We start from the raw sequence: 19,943 nt of genomic DNA on the forward strand, positions 1-19,943 counted from the left end.
TTTTATCCAGCAAGGAAAATTATCTTAGAAACTGAACATTCTTTGGTTAAATTACAGCAGCAGATAAACATAGCCAAGATTATTTGTACTACCTGTTGTGGTCCATTGTAATTGATTTTTTTCAACACACAAACTTGATCTTTATTATGTAAACTATCTGGAATTCCTTTCAAAAGGAAAAATGCATTAATAAAGAAGCCATTCTGAAAGGAAAAGACCCCTTTCCCCTCTACTAAAACAATATCAGTTCCATCAACCATTTCACAGTCAATTTCACAGGTAGACCCATCCGTTAAACCATCTTAAATTTCCTGAACTAAGGTTCAAATGCATCTTTTTAATTTTGCCATTTCAATTATTACATTTTCATGTGTAATACTTTACATGTTTTCAATTGTCTTGCTTTTATCATTTTAAATTGTTCTGCACCTTTGATGTTTTAGCAACAAAAAAATGGTTATATAGGTGTTAATAAAATACTAGTAAATAATACTGACTGGATGGAGAACAGTTTTTTAAGAGAGTCCGAGTACAGAAATACCTAGTAGTAACCACTCTGTCAATTACAGGTACAGTGACTTCTACACTGGATTACATTCTCAAGTAATAAAAATGTATGCAGACAGAGGTAAAGTGATATTTCTGCGAGTCTCTGAAATACTGCAGTTTGAGCTTGGTTTTATGCTATTTGCAACACTCTCATTCCCTTCCTAACATTGTTATGATATGCTGGAAAACTTAAAAAGGAACTTCATGCACCCAAATACTGATGTTTACATAAGGATAAGAAAAGAAAGCTATAGCATTTCTTATGTCTAGCTGACTATTATTTTATTCCTTGACTTCAAAATAATAAATTAAGGTATCTCTTAACTTCCTAAAAGATTGGTTCTAGAGCCCATTCAAACATCAGTTGAGAAGATAAAGCGTATCTTAGCAATGGACTAGCCTATATTTTTGTTTCCACTGCCATAGTACACACATAATGATAAACCATAGTTTAACATGATGTGCATGGGCTCTTGTGCTCCCCCCTCTTTCTCTGGCATGGCCATGAGAAACTGGTTAGGGAACATTTGTTTTGTTTTCAGCTAGTCACATTTTCTTGTTCTGTCCAAACTTGGAGCCACGATTAGTATTAACTATGGCTTACTGAAACAAAACCAGAATAATTAACCATGGTTTGAAGTTGGGTTGTTTCAGTTAACCATAGTTAACATTAACCATAGTTTGTCCAGGTGCAGGACACACAAAAAACTGTAGCTAGTTGAAAATAAGCAAAAGCTTCCAATCATCTCTATTGGCTACACTGCAGGAAGAGAAGAAAACACAGAGGCACATAATTTCAGTGCTCATGCACATAACACTAACCTGTAGTTTAGCTTTAGAAACAAATAAAGCCAAGATCCCTGCAGTTTAAGCAAACGGAAATGCCTTGACTTTTTCCTACTTTCTCAAAGAAGCAAGTTAGGATACAAAGCTATTCCCAAACTATTTTAGAGCATTACATTTTGTGCGATAACTAAAATCAAATGTGTGCCTACTGAGAATGCTGCACATATTTAAAGCACCCCTTTCGACTTTCAAAAAAGCAAGGAGGTGCAGTAATACTATCATCTCCCTCCCCAAATACTATCCATTTTATCTTGGGTTGCAATTCTTGCCTAGTTTCAGTAATTATAATTTGCATGTACTGTATAGTCACTAGCTACGCGATACATGTTTGTAAAAAATCCAAAAATACTCAAAACACCTTAAAGAAGAAATTAGTATAATCCCTTACCAGTCTTAAATGGTAAGTTTATTGACTGTAGTTTAGCATCTACTACTCATTTTCACGTAAAAGGTTCATACTGTCATTCTGCTCCAATTAAGAAGGATCGAGCCATTTTTAAACACTTTGCACAGAAATACTGTTAAATAAATACCCAATAACACAATATATAAAACCTTTTCTTTAAAAAGTAAATATGAAAACACTGAATTCACATATGTTAAAGTTCAATCAAGTTTTACTGGGAGCTTTGAAATATTCTTCCAGAGGAATGGTGACAAGTCCTCCATACCAATTCTGAAGCCAGACATGTTCGATGTTCATTTTCATAAAGAACCATTCATAATTGCGAGGCCATTTTCTCATTACTGGGTGCCTAAAGGAACAAAAGTAACCAAACAGGTTTATACTAAAAGGCTTTGGCCAGACAGATTAATTTGTTACAACCTGGAAGCTGTGTGAGCCTACACCAGGTTAAGGGAATAAGGAATACTGCCTTTAGGCTGTAAACCTAGGCACAAATACCTGTAAGATCCACTGAACTCAGTAGGGTTTATCTCTAAGTGGACACACACAGAACTGAACTGTTAGTAAAGTTTGTGTCATCTTGTGCAGCCTATTATTTCCTCTTACAAAGCTTGGGCATTATCAAATCAATGTTGGAACTTGTTTAAACCCCATTCAGCAGGAGAGCTTAGCATTAACCAAAGTGGCTTAAAGGTTCTTAACCCTAGAAGGAGAAGGGGCCCCTGTTTTTAGCTAACATCTGACTCTTACAAGCATACCCTTTTAGAGAAATGGTTGTCTCATGGAAGTCTTGTCTCATGTTACTCCCTTCAGTTCTTTGGGCCAAATGCCCCCCTTAGCACAATAAAAGTGAATTAATACTGACCCAGACATACAGAAATAGATTGATACAGACCTAGAAAACAATGCTTGCTTGGCAAATTCCATTTCTTGTGGAGGCACTATAACCATCTCTCCTGTAAGAATAAGTCTGGCACACCGTGAATCGTCAGGATCAACAACAGTTCTTCTGAAAGAAAAGAACTTTGCTTTATGTTATGTTACTACACATTAGAACTTGTGCTTAGATATACTTGTAACTTCCTATTTTATCATGAAAGGACGGTACACTACTATATATGTCTGATATGGGTGTTATTTATTTGCTTTATACCCTGCTTTTCTAGCACATGATAGCATGAACAATTAAAATTCAATTCAAACATAGCAGTAAAATTATATATAAAGCGTTAATGAAGATATCTAAACAGATTTGTCTGCCATGACAATGCAAACTCAGAACTATGGGTTGCTAAGGGGGACACATCTGAGAATTTTAACTCATGAAGAAATAAAGTGTTTTCCACCAAATCTATTTCTACCTTTTGCAGAGTCTGGTTGGTTCTTGGCAGCCTATTTTACATTTCCTTTTTCTGGCCCAGTTTGAACTGCCACACTGTTTTCCTGAACTTCCATCAGTGCTGGTTAGTAACACATGTTGGATCAGCTATCAAAGACTTTAAGTAGACACTATCAGCTACCATGCTAAATAAATAGTTTGGATCCACCTGTGGGTCTCAGCCCATGTTTAGGTAGGTTTCCCTACTGCAGATTGCCTATCACCACTTTGCTTGAATGTCATGAATCAGGGCCATACCATGCCAGCCACATAGGCAAGTGTCGCAACATGAGCTGGTTAAAGAGAAAAGCTACTCTCTTTAAAATTATTTTTAAAGGAATGGGATTAAAAGAGGGGAACTATTCAGAGGAAATTTATTTATTTATTATTTATTAAAACATTTTTATGCCGCCCCATTCGCCGAAGCCTCGGGGCGGCTTACAACATAATGAATGTCAAAGCAGGCAGGAGAGATGAAACACAGTGGTGATTGTGGATGTACAGTAAATGTGAAATGAGGAGAGGAGAAGAAATTACAGGAATTTAGTAAGAATGCTTTGAGAAGCATACGGAGGAAGGAAGAACGCAGTATAAAATGAAGTCTTTTCTGATCAGCACATTCTGCTTGAAATAGGAGGGGCTGTGTCATGATATCTCCTGAGCCAGCTTTTAGACTTCACTTAAGTTAAGCTGGACTATGGAATTTCCTGATACAAAGAAATAGTTTTGGTGAATACTTTAGCAATTTCCAAAAATGGACAGCACTACCATTTTGTGACTCAAGTTCTCAAGATGGCCCCATGTGTCAAAAACTTCTGTGTACCACGCAAAAGCCTAGAAATGGGGGCATTTGGCATAACCCAGGAACGTACTGTTTCCCCTGTTTATCCATCACCTCCATCATCTCATCTCCTATTGCTCTCCTTCTGTTTAACATCAGATTGTAGGCACCTTGGGAAGGGATTTTTATTCCTGTTAATCTGATATGTATACTCTCTCTCTCTCTCTCTCTCTCACACACACACACACACACATATATATGCACACAAAAAAGCTTTCTGACACTTTAAAAACTAACAATTTTATGTATTCTGGCATAAGGTTTCATAGACATTATACCTGATGCAGAGACATCTGATGAAGGGGATAGTGTCTATGAAAACTTATGCCAGAATAAATAGAGGTGCTACCCTTTAAGATGTCATGATATTCTTTCTTAATTTTACTGCAACATACTGACATGCCTACCCATTCACTCATTCACTCTTACCAGAGTGTTTGGGAGGGAAGGAGGGAAGCCATCCTAACATGATACAACAAAAAATCTTAATTTTCTGCCACCTTAAATTCTAGCAAATTTATTTTTTCCTAAGCTTTTGTGAACACCATACACATATCAGATGCATGAAGAGTTGACTTCAAATTGAGCAAACCTCAAACGTTCAAGAATTCTTTAAAGAATTTAAAAGACTGATATCAATGTGAAATTGCTGAAGCACAATTCATTAAGAATGTCAGTTCTATTTCCTGTGGTTTAACTGGGTTTGGAGTTATTTTTATTGCACTATCATGCTAAATGACTCAGCACTACAATAATGTTTGTGTTATCACCCAGCAGCATTTTTAATGGCAACTGTTATGCCAAAAAGCTGCAAAAATACTTCTCAAGTTAAATAACCAAGACTACCATCAGAGTGAGGCATTTCCTTCTATTGCAATAGACGGGGAGAGCCCGCTCTATCAGAATCTCTCCAAAGTACAAACACACAAAACATCCCGTTTTAACCCTTAACCCGTCCGCCACCGTCCTCCCCCTTTCCCTCATTGGGCAAGGTACTAGGAGGTTACAGTCTTTCCATCCACCTACTTCATATCTCCCATCTCATCCCACTACATACATCTACATACATCACACGTGCATTTTGTGTCTATGTGGGAGAGTATCATCTCTGTAATAAGAAATTGTGTAAAACAGTTCTCATTGTCCAGCAGAAAGCGCATTTCTCTTTGGCCTAGGCAAGCAACAGGTTTGTGCAACACCAGTTCAACAAAGGATTTCTTTTGTGTGCATTTTTGCATTGGTTGGATTGATTTCAGCACTCCAAACATTTTCTTCTTGAGATTGTGCTAAAGAGACTCAAAAAAAGGACATAGACTTTACACTTTATGTTGTGAGCCGCCCCGAGGCTTCGGCGAATGGGGCGGCATAGAAATATTTAAATAAATAAATAAATAAATAGCCTATTGTCTATTCAAGGTGTGTGAGTTAATATTCATCAACCTATTATGCCTGCGTGTTCATAACTACAAGTTCACTAGTTCACTCTTTTCTGGCTTCACCTTGCCCTGTGACCCCACCCCATAAAACTACAGGAAGTATGAGATAGAAGGTAGCCTTCTTCCTTCAACCCAATTATCTTTTCCTCCTTTCCACATTCCTCTTGATAATCTCTCCATGACTCAATTAATGGCTACTCTGTTTCTCAGTAACTGTGTTACTTTCTTCAGCAACCATTAAGGTACTAATTATTGTCAATATTTCTCTGCATTTTAATTTCCTGCTTACATGTCTCCTCCCCACATGTAATATAAATTGACCCATCTGAGGTAGACCTTTCATGAATTTGATGAAGTAGACAGTGTCCACAAAAGCTTATGCTAAAATAAATTTGTTAGTCTTTAAGGTGCAATAAGACTATTTTTGTTATTTATTTTAAGTGGTGCATATTCAGTTATGCAAAAATTTTATATAATATATTTCTGATTATGAAGCTGTTGACACACTTATGCAATTCCAGGTGGGGCTCATAGTGATAAAAATTCTTCCTTTCTGCCTTTTCTTCTGCTCTCTCATTCACGCAAGTTCCCAGTTTCAGAATGACTTGAAACAAACAAGTGGCAACCTGCTTATTAAAGTGTGCCTACACAAATATGTACTGCCAGCATCTACAAGAACCTACTTAAGTTTCACAGAGCATTTTATCTATCCCAAATCTTGCCATGCATAGCTGCCAGAAAACAATTCACAGAATAGTTACGTTGGTTCAGTACAGTAGACTTAAGTATGGGGCTCCACCAATAAAAGTGGCAAATGAATCTCTTCCTCTCATCTTAGATCAAAGGACAAATTTTAGTCCATTTTAATTTTATTTTAATTGTTATGTTTCACTGCCAAGGCACTGTGGGTCCTCAAATTCTCAGAAGGGCTAAGGGTCTACGATGAAACGTTCATCCACTGAAGGCTATAATTTGGAGTATTTAGCAGCTCATTATTGCTCAGTTTCACCATTTGCCTCTCAGTAGATGAATGGTGCTGATGTTTAGGAGTGACAGATGAGTTGGCTGCAGGCACCCCTAAGACCTCTAGTCTGATAGCATTTAGGGAAAAACATGGTGGCTTCTCTCAATAATAAATTGCCCAAGCAAAGGGAGGGTGCAGAGCTAGGAATGTTACATGGAACAATTATATAGAATTGTTAACATGAAAGTCTGCAAGCCACTTATTATTGTAGAATAGGGTGTAAGCTGAGTGTCCTAATTCAAATCTTCTACATTTCCCTTCTCCAGGAGTGATGGCACAGGGAAGAGTGGTTGCCACTGGTTGAGCATTGTGAAACATGGCAGAAGTTATGGTACATGTGATTTTTTTCTTTTTTTGCATTTTGTTTTTCGTTTGATGAAATATACAATAAAATATTATTTGGTTCTAGAGCAGACAACTAGCATATTTCAATTAGTCTGTCATTTTCTTTCCTGCCCTTTAATCTCTTCATGGTTCTGATTTTGCGCTAAGCATCACTCAGAGACTGCTCAGTGTATGCCAACAAAAACTGAGGAGCATTTTGCTGAGTCTTCAAAGGTGATTCAGTCCACATGCCTAAGAATTTTGTATTCTACCACCACAATAGTACATAAGGCAAAGTTATATCAACTGATGAACACTGCAGCAAAATTATCAAAAGCAGCATCACTTTGATCTTATGTTTTTTTTAAAAACAATTACATGCTTATGCACCTCCTCTGTGACTCATATATCACGATGAACATCTAAAAGAAAATAACCAGTAAGCATGTATTAACAATACTAATCTGCGTGGTGCAAAGGACAAACTAAATCTCTGTTGAAAGCAAAATTCATAAGCTGCAAAGCTTCTCTTGCTCTTTGGCTTGATGCTTAGGGCATTCACCACCTTGTTTTTTTGCTGCTGCTAATATAATGAGCTTCTTTCCTCACCCCACACACACTTCAAAGCTATGAGTTAGGATGTCAAGAGCTTCTAGAAATATGGGACCTGCGTTTGGCTTCATTATCCTTTTTTAATTTAGTTTATCTACATTGTGCAGAAGTGATTCTTTCATATTTTGTGATCGCAAATGGTCTTCCCTCTCCACCTGTATTGTGTTCCCCATCTGAAATACTGCAGTTTATGTCATATCCCAAATGCACCAGTCACTCATCACAACACACAGGATCTGATCATGTGCAGTGCCTGATCACCTGTTGGCAGAGGGGTGAGTTTGGATTCGGTCTCTTCCACCCCTCCATCAGTGTTTTCAAAGTTGACCACAGCTGCCATCTGTTTGGATACTGCAGTCTTGCCAAACCCAGGGCCTACAGGTACCAGCATCAAGGTTTTTTAAACTAAGCACTGTAGCAACAACATTCAGGCCCCTTATGGAGAAGTTACATGCAACTGGCCACTTTTTGTAAAGTAATGCCACTTTGAGAAGGAGTGGTTTTGACCAGAGAAGGGTTAGAGAAGGGGGTGGTTAATTATTTCCCCACTTATTTCCCACATCCCTCTATACCACACCCCCAGCTGCCTTTTCTCTGCTCTGGGAGGTGTTTGGACAACTGTGTGTCCCTGAAAACGTCGTCTGAACACCAGAAGGAAGCTTTCAACCCACGACACAAACCACCCGCCCCTGCAGAGAAGAAAAACTGTTGCTGTGAAAGGGGTGAAGCAGGTCCTCCCACCTGCTTGCAACTTTTCCACTCAAGGTCACAAGCTCTGGAACCTGCTTCTCTTTCCTGCAAAGTAGCCTTTGCAGCTTCACTGCATACATTTGCATGTCCTCATCCTGTAGTCAGGCCCAGCGCAGATACAAGGCAGCGTGATGTCTCTGCTTTTTAGTATGCTGCCTAGATTTGCCATAGCTTTCCCCCCAAGGAGCAAACGACTTTTAATTTCTTGGCTGCAGTCAGTGTCTGCAGCGATCTTGGAACCCAAGAAAATAAAATCTGTCACTACCTCCATTTCTTCCCCATCTATTTGCCAGTAAGTGAGAGGACCAAATGTCATGATCTTAGTTTTCTTAATGTTGAGTTTCAAGCCAACTTTTGCGCTCTCCTCTTTCACCTGCATCAAAAGGCTCTTTAGTTCCTCTTCACTTTCTGCCATTAGAGTGGTATCATCTGCATATCTGAAGTTGTTGATATTTTTCCCCGGCAATCTTAATTCCAACAGGTGATTCATCTAGCCCCACCTTTCTCATGATGTGTTCTGCATATAAGTTAAATAGGAAAGGCAACAATATACAGCCTTGCCAAACTCCTTTCTCAATTTTGAACCAATCAGTAGTTCCATGTCCAGTTCTCACTGTTGCTTCTTGACCCGCATATAGGTTTCTCAAGAAACAAATAAGATGATCTGGTACTCCCATCTCTTTAAAAACTTGCCACAATTTGTTGTGATCTGCACAATCAAAGGCTTTAGCATAGTCGATGAAGCAGATGTTTTTCATGGCGCTTTCTCCATGATCCAGCATTTGTTGGCAATTTGATCTCTAGTTCCTCTCCCTCTTCGAAATCCTGCCTGTACTTCTGGTAGTTCTTGGTCCACATACTGCTGGAGCCTAGCTTGTAGGATTTTGAGCATAACTTTGCTAGCATGTGAAATGAGTGCAATGGTGTGTTGTTTGAACATTCTTTAGCATTGCCCTTCTTTGGGATCGGAATGTAAACTGACCTTTTCCAATCCTGTGGCCACTGTTGAGTCAAGATGTTCTTAGAAAGTGCATAATTGTTCGCTGGTATATTTGCTTATTTGTCTAATTGCTTGGGGCTTACTTCATCACCGGATCACAAACCCAGAAAGTTTGTGAACCATGTGTGTGCATGGACCCAATCTACACAGACAAACACACGCAGAGTGTTCCATGCAGGTTTTTATTTGTCCTGCCCTCCCCATATGCCTCGTACTGGCCCAACGTGTAGTTCCCACAGAGTCAACAGATGTTTGCAAACAAACTTGCAAGTTTTTCCCAACACTTATTAACGTGGACCAAAAGGGAACAGATTATACATCTTAATTGTTACAGCTTGTCCGGCAGGGTTTAAAAACGCTGCAGGGATTTGATTCTGCAGTGGAAAATCTGGCTGCCAAACTGCATGTTCTGATTCATATTTGGTGCAGAAATTCTGCTGAGCTAGGTTTCTTCATCTGGATTCTTTGGGTTCAGATCCAAATGCTCAGATCCAACTTTAAATTTCATGGGATTCCAGAACAGACATGGGCCATGTCAAGCAGTGCCTCATATTACAGCATACATATCAAGTGAAACACTGGATCACTGGGATAGGGACTGTAACCATATTCAGGCAAACACATTTAGATTTCTTTAGACCTTCCTTCTGAGCACTGAAAGGTCAAGGCAGAGAGGGGCAGGGCATTATACCATCCCTGGATGCCCACCACAGATTCAAAGTTGGAACACTCAAAGAGTTACTGTATAAAACACAGGCACCAAATGTCTTAGTTACTGTACCTGCAAAAGTCTCCTTCTGCCTCTAGCAATGTCAGCGAAGCTACAGAATTTTTCATCAGATTAGCTACTGTGTTGCTCTTTGGAGTCATATAGAAGAAAGGAATTCCAGTGCTATTGTCTGCAGGACCATCACTGATAGAGAAATAATTTCCCAACGGTGTTCCTTGAATCTGAAAAATGACAAATAATTACCACTTAGAAAGCCTGCCGTGTGTGTGTGTGTGTGTGTGTGTGTGTGTGTTTGCAAATATTCTCGATATCAATTAAAAATATGTTGATAGCCAGACAGATCTGCTGCTGAGGTTCCGAGAAGCTCCATAGAGGTATCAATATGCAATCAACAGTTCTTTGTGCAGCTGCTTATAAGACTCACAAAGATATCCTATGCAATGTTTTAAAAAATATTTAAAAAAAAACTGTAACAGGTAATTTTAAACAATTTCATATAATTTGTTATTTTGCCTAATTAATAGTTGGAATATTTTAATCTATAGTATCACTTGTAAATTGTCTATTATGAATAAGCTGGTCATTGACTGTAATAAACAGTTGTTGTTGTTGAGAAAATGTTTCTATAATTTACTTAGCTTGGAGTCCACTTCCTTGATTGTCACAACTGGTTGTCAACATGCCTAAATTTAGATGTATTGATTGGAATTGCTAATATTGTCCTTTCTTTCACAGAGATAATTTTTCAGTTGCTTTCTACTTTTTCATATTAATTGGCATTTTGTTCATTGCATACTTTAAAGAATAAAATGTGTACTTGTATTGCCAAAAATAATACAAAGGCCATTAATAAAATGTAGCAATTGTACAGGAATGTCTAGAATTCATTGTGATTTTATAAAACTAAGTGTCTGTTCAGTTGGTTTTAGGATTAGTGGGTCTCAGATTCGTACCAGCCAGGAACAGGGACCGCGATGCTATCAGATACAGGAAAAAACTGAATATAAATCAGTTGCAGTTAAGTAAAGCTATAACCCTATATTATTAATATTTACCTGGCAGTAACCTCCATTTAATTCAGTAGGACTTATTTTGAGCAGACATTTATGAAATTCTGCTGGGCCATTGTAAAGCCAATTTAACTTTAATAGCTGATTGGACAGTTCATGTTCTGGGCTATTCATTTTTTGTTTAACAATACATAGGAAATGTATGAAGCCATTAATTGAAAATTGGATGGCTAAGCAAATTTTTGTAGAGTTACTTTAGGTCATTTCTTTAGGTAGAAATGTCAACATCCCCTTTCATCCCCTTCCCTCAGGTACTAAAATCTGCAATTGAGACTTAACACTGTATTCAACTAGAATATTACAGCTTGTGTTTAACTCTCTTGTTGCAAGGCACAGAACTTAAAAATCCTTAATTTTGACTAGGATGACAGGGCCAAAAACCAAGAAGAAAAAACATATCAAGCAAGAAAGGAACCTCAATAGATCACAGAAAATAGCATATTGAAATCAGTGCAGTATTTATATACAAAAGACATTTTAAAGGGTCAATACAATATCTACATAAACCTAGTGTTTCAAATATAAGATCTTTGAAATATTTCCCTAAGGTAGGAGTAAAATTCTCCAGACCAGATATTAAGGGCATAAAGGGTACAAGGGGTGGTTCTTGATTTTCTATTAGAGAAGCGATTAATTGGATGCCACCCAAGTTTTTCCTAAATTCCTCTTGTGGTCCCATCTTTTCCAGTCTGCCTCCCTAATCTCAGCTGGATTACCTGAGTAGTATGTATTTGAAAGTTGTATCCAACAAATGCATTCCCCTTAAATAGGAGGATTCCTGGAAATGCAAGCCCATAGATACATGATCCAGACAAAATTAAGCACTTTGAACATGGTCTTGCGTAGGGTTAACAAAAATCAGATTAAGCAAGTGTGCACTGGGTCCCACCAATTTCAATAGGTGAGTCAAATAGGGGCTTAGTAATTTTCCACCTTGCTACATCAGACCTCAAATTGTACATGTCTGATCAGCCATTCTGTACCATATTTCTATGTGATGTGTGCTGAAATTAATGTTTGTAAGTTTCACGTCCAGGGGTCAAAGTATATAGTTAGTCATCTCCAGATGTGCCACATTACAGCTCCCAGCATTGTTATCCACCCATGCTGGCTGAGGGATTCTGGGAGTTGTAGTCTAATAATCTGGGGGCACCAGGTTGAGGAAGACTAGTATATTGCCCATATACAAATATGCCCTTTCAATGTTAATATTTAAATTAAGACGCTACTACCAAATGATCCTCCTCCAAAAGAATCCACACAAACCAAAAACTGTACAGTAGAACCTACAGTAGGTTGTTAGTCTAGTTGCAGTGGATTTTGTAAACAATTCAAGACAAAGGAAACAATTACTGGTTAATCATATCCTGGTCACATCCAGGCTAGACTACTGGCTTGGATGTAATGTGAAGTATGCAGGCGCCACAGAATCATAGAACAGTAAGGTTGGAAAGGGACAGAGGACCATCAAGCCCAGCCCCCTGCTCAGTGAAGGACTCAAGTTAAACCATCCCTCTCAGATGGCTGTCTGGATGTATCCCGAATGCTTGTGTGGGACAATTTAATAACCAATTAACCTAGATAATTGGTTCCACTGTCATACTGCTCCAACAGTCAGGAATTTCTTCCTGAACTTGAGCTGGAATCTGGCTTCCTGTGACTTAAGCCTGTTATTCCATGTCCCACACTCTGGAATGATTGAGAAGAGATCTTCTTGTTGACATCCTTTCAAGTACTACCTCTGTTTTGTCTTTTTGATGCTAAACATGCTCAGTTCTTTTCTGTCTCTCCTCATAAGGCTTTTTTCCCAGTCCTTGATCATCCTGGTTGCCCTCCTCTGAACTCTTTCCACCTTTCCTGCATCTTTCATAAACTGTGGTGCCCAGAACTGGACAGAGTACTCCAGATGAGGCCTCACCAGTGCTGAGTAAAGCGGAACTAGTACTCTATATTATGTGGAAGTGGTACTTCTATTAATGCAGCCTAAAATAGCATTTGCCTTTTTTGCAGCCACATCACATTGTTGACTCTTATTCAGCTTGTGATTTACAAAAATTCAAGATCCTTCTCACCTGCAGTATTGTTGAGCCAAGTATTCCCCAGCTCGTGATGATGCATTTGGCTTCTTTTTCCTAGGTGCAGAACCCATATCTATTCCAGGTAGCCTTTTCAAATTGTATGCTTCATATTGCTGGTCTGAAACTCTTTATGTGGATGTTGCTATGCCTTTTTTGGCATTTGTGATGCTGTTTAATATTGTTTTGGAGTTATTTTAATATATTAATACAGTTGTATATTTTATGATCAAGCTACCTTATGAAGACTATGCCCTAAAATAATTACATATTGAAATATTAAAATCAATTAATATTTGTAGGCTGAAAAGGCAGCCATAAGCATTTCTGATAGTGGCTTCAACCCCTTCAGCAATGGAATGCACTGCATTGCTTCACAAGTCACTATATTAAAGCCAAATCTATTTAAACAAAATAAAAAGTAGTGAAGATAAACAAGACAAGGATCATATGAAACTCAGTTGCAGCGACTTCCAGAGGGGAACCCTCTGCCCTTTGCCTCAAGTATAGAAAAGTGATATTCAGGCAAACACACATAATATTACTGGGACAGCAAAGATCATTCTTTAATACCTTCAAATTCAGTTAATAAGAATCAGTTCAACATGGCTAACAGGGAACTTTTTTATGTTAAAGGGAGCCAAACTGAATTTTGCACAGGGCAGGGAAGGTCCATTATTGCTGTTTGGAAAAATCAGTGTCTTTCAGCTAATGTGGAAAAAATACCTTTCAAAACTAAGGTGTCACTGTAGTCAACCAATTCTGAACTATTTCTAGTAATTTGGTTTCCATGTTTCACGTTTTCTATTAATTAAATACATAAACAAATGACAACCTTTGCCCCACAAAAGCAGAATGCCTCTGGTTTGCTTCTTTAATTAAAACCTGCAAATATCTTTTAAACTAACCAGCAGAGAGGCCACGTAGCAAGGGCTACTAAATTTCCATTTCTGCACAGCAAGTGACTAACATCAGCTCAGGGCACAATCCTATGAAGCGACTCATATGCTCCAACCTCAGAAGATTAGAGGCATCCTACCACAAGTGGGAGGAAGAAAAAGGTTGCCTCCCTGCTCAATTCAGGGAGCCAATTCGGCCATCCACCTGCAGTGCTTCAGAGGTGGGGGAACGGAGGCTGCAGATACATCCTATCCAGATGGTGCTGGGCTCTTCCATTCTCCCCCAAATACCCACCATACCGCTTCTCTGAGTTTGTTTTTGCTACCTGAGAGGGGTGCCCCGTGAGGTTCTTTCTGCACTGGTTGAAGGGGAGGTAGGAAGAGCGGTATCTGAGCACACCTTCCAGGTCTGAGGCAGGGGCAATTCGCTTACCTCGGATCAGGGAATCCAAACAATCCCATGGCCATCTAGTTGTGATCCAGGGTGCATAGGATAGCTCTGCCCTGCAGGTCTGGCACTGGCTGGCCACTGAGAAAAAATAATCTTTGACTGCAGTACCGCCAAGATGCCACCCACAGGAGCTGGACAGATCTAGTTGGTAGCAGTTTTGTTCAAATATTTTTGCTTGTTTATTTGTTTGATTGGCATGGTGACTGCAAAATAAAGTTAACAATGCAAGCTGCTTCTTCAGTACAGTAACAATCCTTTTACCCCCAATATCAGGAAATGCATCTCAAAATTGAAGCGCGCGCGCGCGCGCACTGCTCTGGGTACCTTTTCTTGAGTGGCTTCGGTGGCCAGGAAGCCCCAGCTGCTGTGATGGCTCAGGAAACGGGCAGTCCGGCTCGCTTGCTCTTGAGAGGCCAGGCTGTCCGCGCCTTTGCCGCTCTCTCTCCGGTAGGAAAACATCCGGGAAGGCGAGGAGATCTGCTTCGATCTCGCCGTCCCCGGCGGCCTCATCTCCGCCTCCTCTTTGTACACCGAGGCCGGGTAGCTTTGCTTCCAGATGCTGGTGGTGTCCTCGAGCAGCGCGGGGAGCACCTCCTCGTTGGAGGAGCTGTCCAGCTCCTCTTCCACCTCGTTGGTCACCGACCAGGACACCGAATTCACGATCACGTAGCCGCAAGCCGGGGCGACGAGCAGGCTGCCCCACAAGGCCCACGAGAACCAGGAGAGGCAGGGCGCCGCGCTTTCTCTCCGCCGGAGCCCCCAGCCGCACGCGGGCATTTTGCAACAAAGCGCCCAACGCCGCCGCGGCCAGCCGTGCACGCAGCTTTGCAGCGAAACGACGCAAACAAGCCGAGGCTCGGCTGAGAGCGCAGCGCCCTCCCGCGGTGAAGACGGCGAAATGCCTGGCGAGCCAGCAGGCGCCTCGCGGTGCTTAGAAGAAGAACGCATCTCCTTTAGCTTTCGCAGGTGAAGGTTCCCCAAATTTGCTCTGCTGCTGTTGATGCAGCTGCTGCTTAGTATTGCATTACATGCATACCCCGTCCAGTTGCAAGGAACCCAAAGATACTTACAAAGTTCTCCTCCTCTCCATTTGGTCCTGGCGTGACGGAGGGCTGAGAGCTTGTGAGCGACCCAAAGTCACCCAGTGAGTTTCCTGGCTGGAGTGTGGACTAAAGCCCCTCAGTCGGACACTCTGACTCCTCCCCCACATTGGCTTTCTAAATGGAGAATAGTGGGATGCTACAAGAATCTTGTAGCTATCAGGTGATGCTTTTATTTATTTATTTGTTTGTCTTAAAGCGTTTATAAACTGTCCCTATACTAGTGAATCCGGATGGTTTCACTAGTATAGGGTAAAATAGAAGTAAAAATAGTAAGTTACTAATACAAACAAGAAGTAAAATAGAAATTAAAATTAGCACAACATGCAGTATAAAACACATTAAAAAAGAGGGCTATCAGGAGATGCTGCCTGAGATTCAACATTCCCTCCTCCTCTTCAGTATTATTCTACTTCTTATCACACTCTTCCTCCAAGTTGTTCAGGGCAACACAAGCAATCCATCCCCACCATAATCTTGTATTAGCCTTTGAGGCAGGATAGCAAGTCTCAAGACTCCCGAAACGACTGCTCTGTCCACTGCATCACAGGGGGGTGGTGTGATACTGCAGGGATCTGCTGATTCTCTTGTTACAAGCCTCTTTCACAGGCAACGAGGTAATACGTGAGAAGCTGCTCAAATACTATATGATGCTCTACAATGATTGTGGTAAAAGTAATAATGTGTGTCCTTAGCAAGACATTCAATGTGAAGGAAGTTTTTGTTGACCAGAGGATGAGCGTGACACGCCTTCTCTCGTCTGGTTCCATCCTGTACACTGCAATCAACCCGGGACATTTTGACCAAGATTCCTGCTCCAGCAGTGGAAAGGAACAAAGCAGGAGCTTTTTGGCTGCAACACTTATTCTTCAGCTGTCCTTCCTGGAAGAGCTGCTTAAGTCCTTTTTGTTGCTTGACTAACGTGTGTGCTTTTGGGAAGGAAGGGGATCTGGCCGTGGGATAGGCTGACAGCTGATGTTACTTTGGATGTTTTAATGGGCAGAAACCCCTTCATTTTCTATTGCTTGCTCTTTATATGTATATGTTTATTACTTATTCATTTTATTATGTTTTAATACATTTTGGTCATGATCATAAGTTTTGTAAGACCCTTTGAATTCACTGAAGATGATCAGGTGGAGCTACATTTAAAAAACTAGTAAGAATGGCTTCATCCGTGTACAGTGCAGTATGGTATGCCAGTGCAGTGTGGTGTCTAAGAAAGTTGTACTGGAATGTAAGAGATTCAGCTTCCAGTCCCCACTCGGCCATGAATCTCAGTGGGTGACACTGGGCTAGTAGTCACAGACTCTCAGCCTAACCTACCTCACAGGGTTGCGGCTGCTGTAAGGATAACCCAATGCATGTGTTCCCTGAGTTGCTTCTTTCAATGTTAGGATGGCAACTGAACCTGAAACATCTGCTTTAATCTCTGTTCACAAGCAAACATCACACACGCACCAGATTGTCCTCCAGTGAAGCCTGCCAATTGTCTTTGCTGCATTTAACTGAAACTTTTAGAACTACTTCCCCATAACAGATTGCAAAAGAACATAAAAAAAGGTGGGTGGGTGGGGAATTTACATTAAGTATGCACACGGGTATGGTGGAGGAGAGCTTTGCTGCTGGAACAGAGCTTTGCAAATACCCTGGATTGAGAGAAAGAAGAGCAAATGTATCCTAGGTAAAATTAACCCAGAACTTTCTGAAGAAGCAAAAATGCAAAGCTGAGCTCTCACACTTTGGCCATATCATAAGAAAGCAATATTCCATGGAGAAGATGCTAGGGAAAGTCACAGGGAATCATGCTAGGGAAATTTGCAGGCAAAAAAGAAAGGGAAGAATTTAGAAGAGCTGAGCAGGACTGTCAAAGACTGGACATTTTGAACAGTTTTCATTCATCGTGTTGCGGTAAGTGAGAGACAAGTTGATGGCACATAACAACAACAAATGTACACAGGAGCTGACATTCATCAGAATTAAAATAAAATAAAATAAAAATGTGCGTGCTCTTCATGAACACTATGTCATTTCACAGAATTCTGTATTAAATCTAAGCTTGTATTAACCTGGTGCAAAAGACATCTTTCACAGATGCTAGTCAATCAGTCTTGTAGAACTGCTTGGCTTGCTTCCAAATGCGGCTGCAATCTTCCTGTGGATCAGAGGTATGAATGGTACATTTCTGTCCCTCTTTCAAAGTAAGAAGTGCTTCTTATCCAACAGGAAGAGTCACTTGAATAGCGCTTTTAGAAGCTTTGTCTCCCAGAATGACTTGGATAAGCTGAGGAGTTAAAAAGAAAAAGTGAAATATCACCAATGGAGAAAGATAGGATTCTGCTCTTCCTCTCACTGAATGTAACTCTGTTTCTTTATTTTCTTTTTCAAGAGTTTGGCTAACATTCAAATGAAACTGTTCAGAACAAAAGCAAAGTACATCAGATGAAAGAGCTGTGAAGCAGTATATTAAGTTCCAGCAGTTAATTGTCTATAAACACTGGGCTTAACTCCAGGAACTGACACATGGTCAGAATCTGTGAATGGCTGTAGCAGTTAATGCTTCTGCATTACTGGCATAGCTACTAGAAAAGCCATTTCACCCTGGTGTCCTCCAGATGTGCTGGACTGCAACTTACCGTATTTTTCACTCTATAGGATGCACTTTTCCCCCCCTCAAAAGTAAGGGGAAATATCTGTGCTTCTTACAGAGCGAATGTATGTGTGCCCGACGCCCGGGACGCTGCCGGCCACCTGCACCATGTGGCACCACCTGGCCGGCACGCGCTCAGTGAGCCCTGCTGCAGGTGAGAGCTGTGCCGCTCAGGGGGAGGCGTGCGGAGGAGGAGGAGGCATGGCCTTTAACCCGCCGGCCGCACGGAGAGACGGACTGCTCACCCCCACTGCCCGGGAAGACATGCCGCTGCCGCCACGCCGCCCGGAAGACCATCGTCGGCACGCTGCTGGCCGCCTGCACCATGTGGCACCACCTGGCTGGCACAATAATTTGAGGAGGAAAACAAGAAAAAAAAATATTCTGAGTCAAATGGTTTACTAAACTATTTAATAGACTATAACAGAATACAGTAATACCGTATTTCAACCTTGTAAAGTGAACAGCAGTCAACATTAAGCATTAAGAACCATCATCACTGTCATTAACAAAAGAGAGACTTTAAAGTTCGAGTACTCTTCTAGTTTTCATTGAACCCATAGAACTCATCATTACTAGAGCCAGAATTTATGAAGCTCTGTTGCTCACAATCACTGACATCACTTTCTTAGTCAGTAGTGGAATTATTGAAGGAATCCACAAACTACACCAGTTATACAAGAGCTGCTGCAGACAATTCAATAACAGACAATTCAATAACAAATCTAAAAAAGCGAGTAATGTCCACACTGCCCTACTAGTAAATAATAGAAAAAAACTTCTGACAAAAAATGAGATATTGTATGGTAAATCAAACACACAGCGGACTAAGTAGCCTTTGAAGAATAAGCTTCATACATGAAGGTAATGCTGTTCAAATATCCACTGATCCTAAAAAAATGTGTCTGATCAACTAACAGGTAACTGATCCATGGAAAGCTTCCTGATAATCACAGGCACATTCCCCATCACTTCCCCAAGGGCTTCATTAAAAGACGGGTTGCCATTTGAAAACACACACCAACCTGTGATTAACAGCTCTCACCTGCGCCGGAGGAGGGGGTGTGTTGAGTGCGTGCTGGCCAAATGGTGCCATGTGGGGCTGGCAGCGTGCCGGCGGTGGTCTTCCGGGCGGCGGCGGCAGGTCTTCCCAGGCGGTGGGGGTGAGCAGTCCGTCTCTCCGTGCGGCCGGTGGGTTAAAGCCAGTGGCTCCTCCTCCGCACCTCTCCCCCGAGCGGCACAGCTCTCACCTGCACTGGAGGGGGGGGGGTGGAGCAGGGCGCACCGAGTGCGTGCCGGCCAGGTGGTGCCACGTGGTGCAGGCGGCCAGCAGCATCTCAGGCGTCGGGCACACACACATTCGCTCTATAAGACGCACAGACATTTCCCCTTACTTTTGAGGGGGGGAAAAGTGCGTCTTATAGAGCGAAAAATACGGCATTTAAGAAGGTGCGATATGGTTCCGTTGAGATGGATGTCAGAATTCTGGCTGGTGAGTTTTGCACAAGTTGAAACTTCTGAACTAATTTCAAGGTAGCTGCACCAATAATCCCACCTGGGATTTATCCAGATGTGAACCACTGTGGCAAAGCTCTCCCTATTCAGGAACGCCACTGCTGGCAAATCATCTGAAGCGGTCAAAGGTGTTCCAAGTCACCAGCACTGGGCGAATGATACTTACTGGGAGGCTTCTGACCACATTGCTCTAGCAGACTTAGCTAAAAGCTCCTAATTTCTTTTCTTTTCTCTGTAGCCCCCAAGGCATGCCCAGTATCTGCTTCTGAGGGTTTGAAGGAACCTCT

General features: G+C 41.1%; 1 protein-coding gene across 1 annotated transcript; it reads right to left on the bottom strand.

The window, feature by feature from the left end:
- Positions 1-1,783: 1,783 nt before the first annotated feature.
- On the bottom strand, positions 1,784-18,438 carry CREG2 (cellular repressor of E1A stimulated genes 2). The gene is given in 7 exon segments (XM_044431125.1): positions 1,784-2,150; positions 2,697-2,810; positions 9,948-10,117; positions 14,716-15,107; positions 15,110-15,321; positions 16,818-16,923; positions 18,387-18,438. Coding segments are annotated over 7 exon segments (1,191 nt in total). The 3' UTR covers positions 1,784-2,005.
- Positions 18,439-19,943: the final 1,505 nt, after the last annotated feature.

This window comes from Varanus komodoensis, unplaced genomic scaffold (assembly GCF_004798865.1).
Source record: "Varanus komodoensis strain SLA01 unplaced genomic scaffold, ASM479886v1 scaffold1, whole genome shotgun sequence".
Classification (NCBI taxonomy): domain Eukaryota; kingdom Metazoa; phylum Chordata; class Lepidosauria; order Squamata; family Varanidae; genus Varanus; species Varanus komodoensis.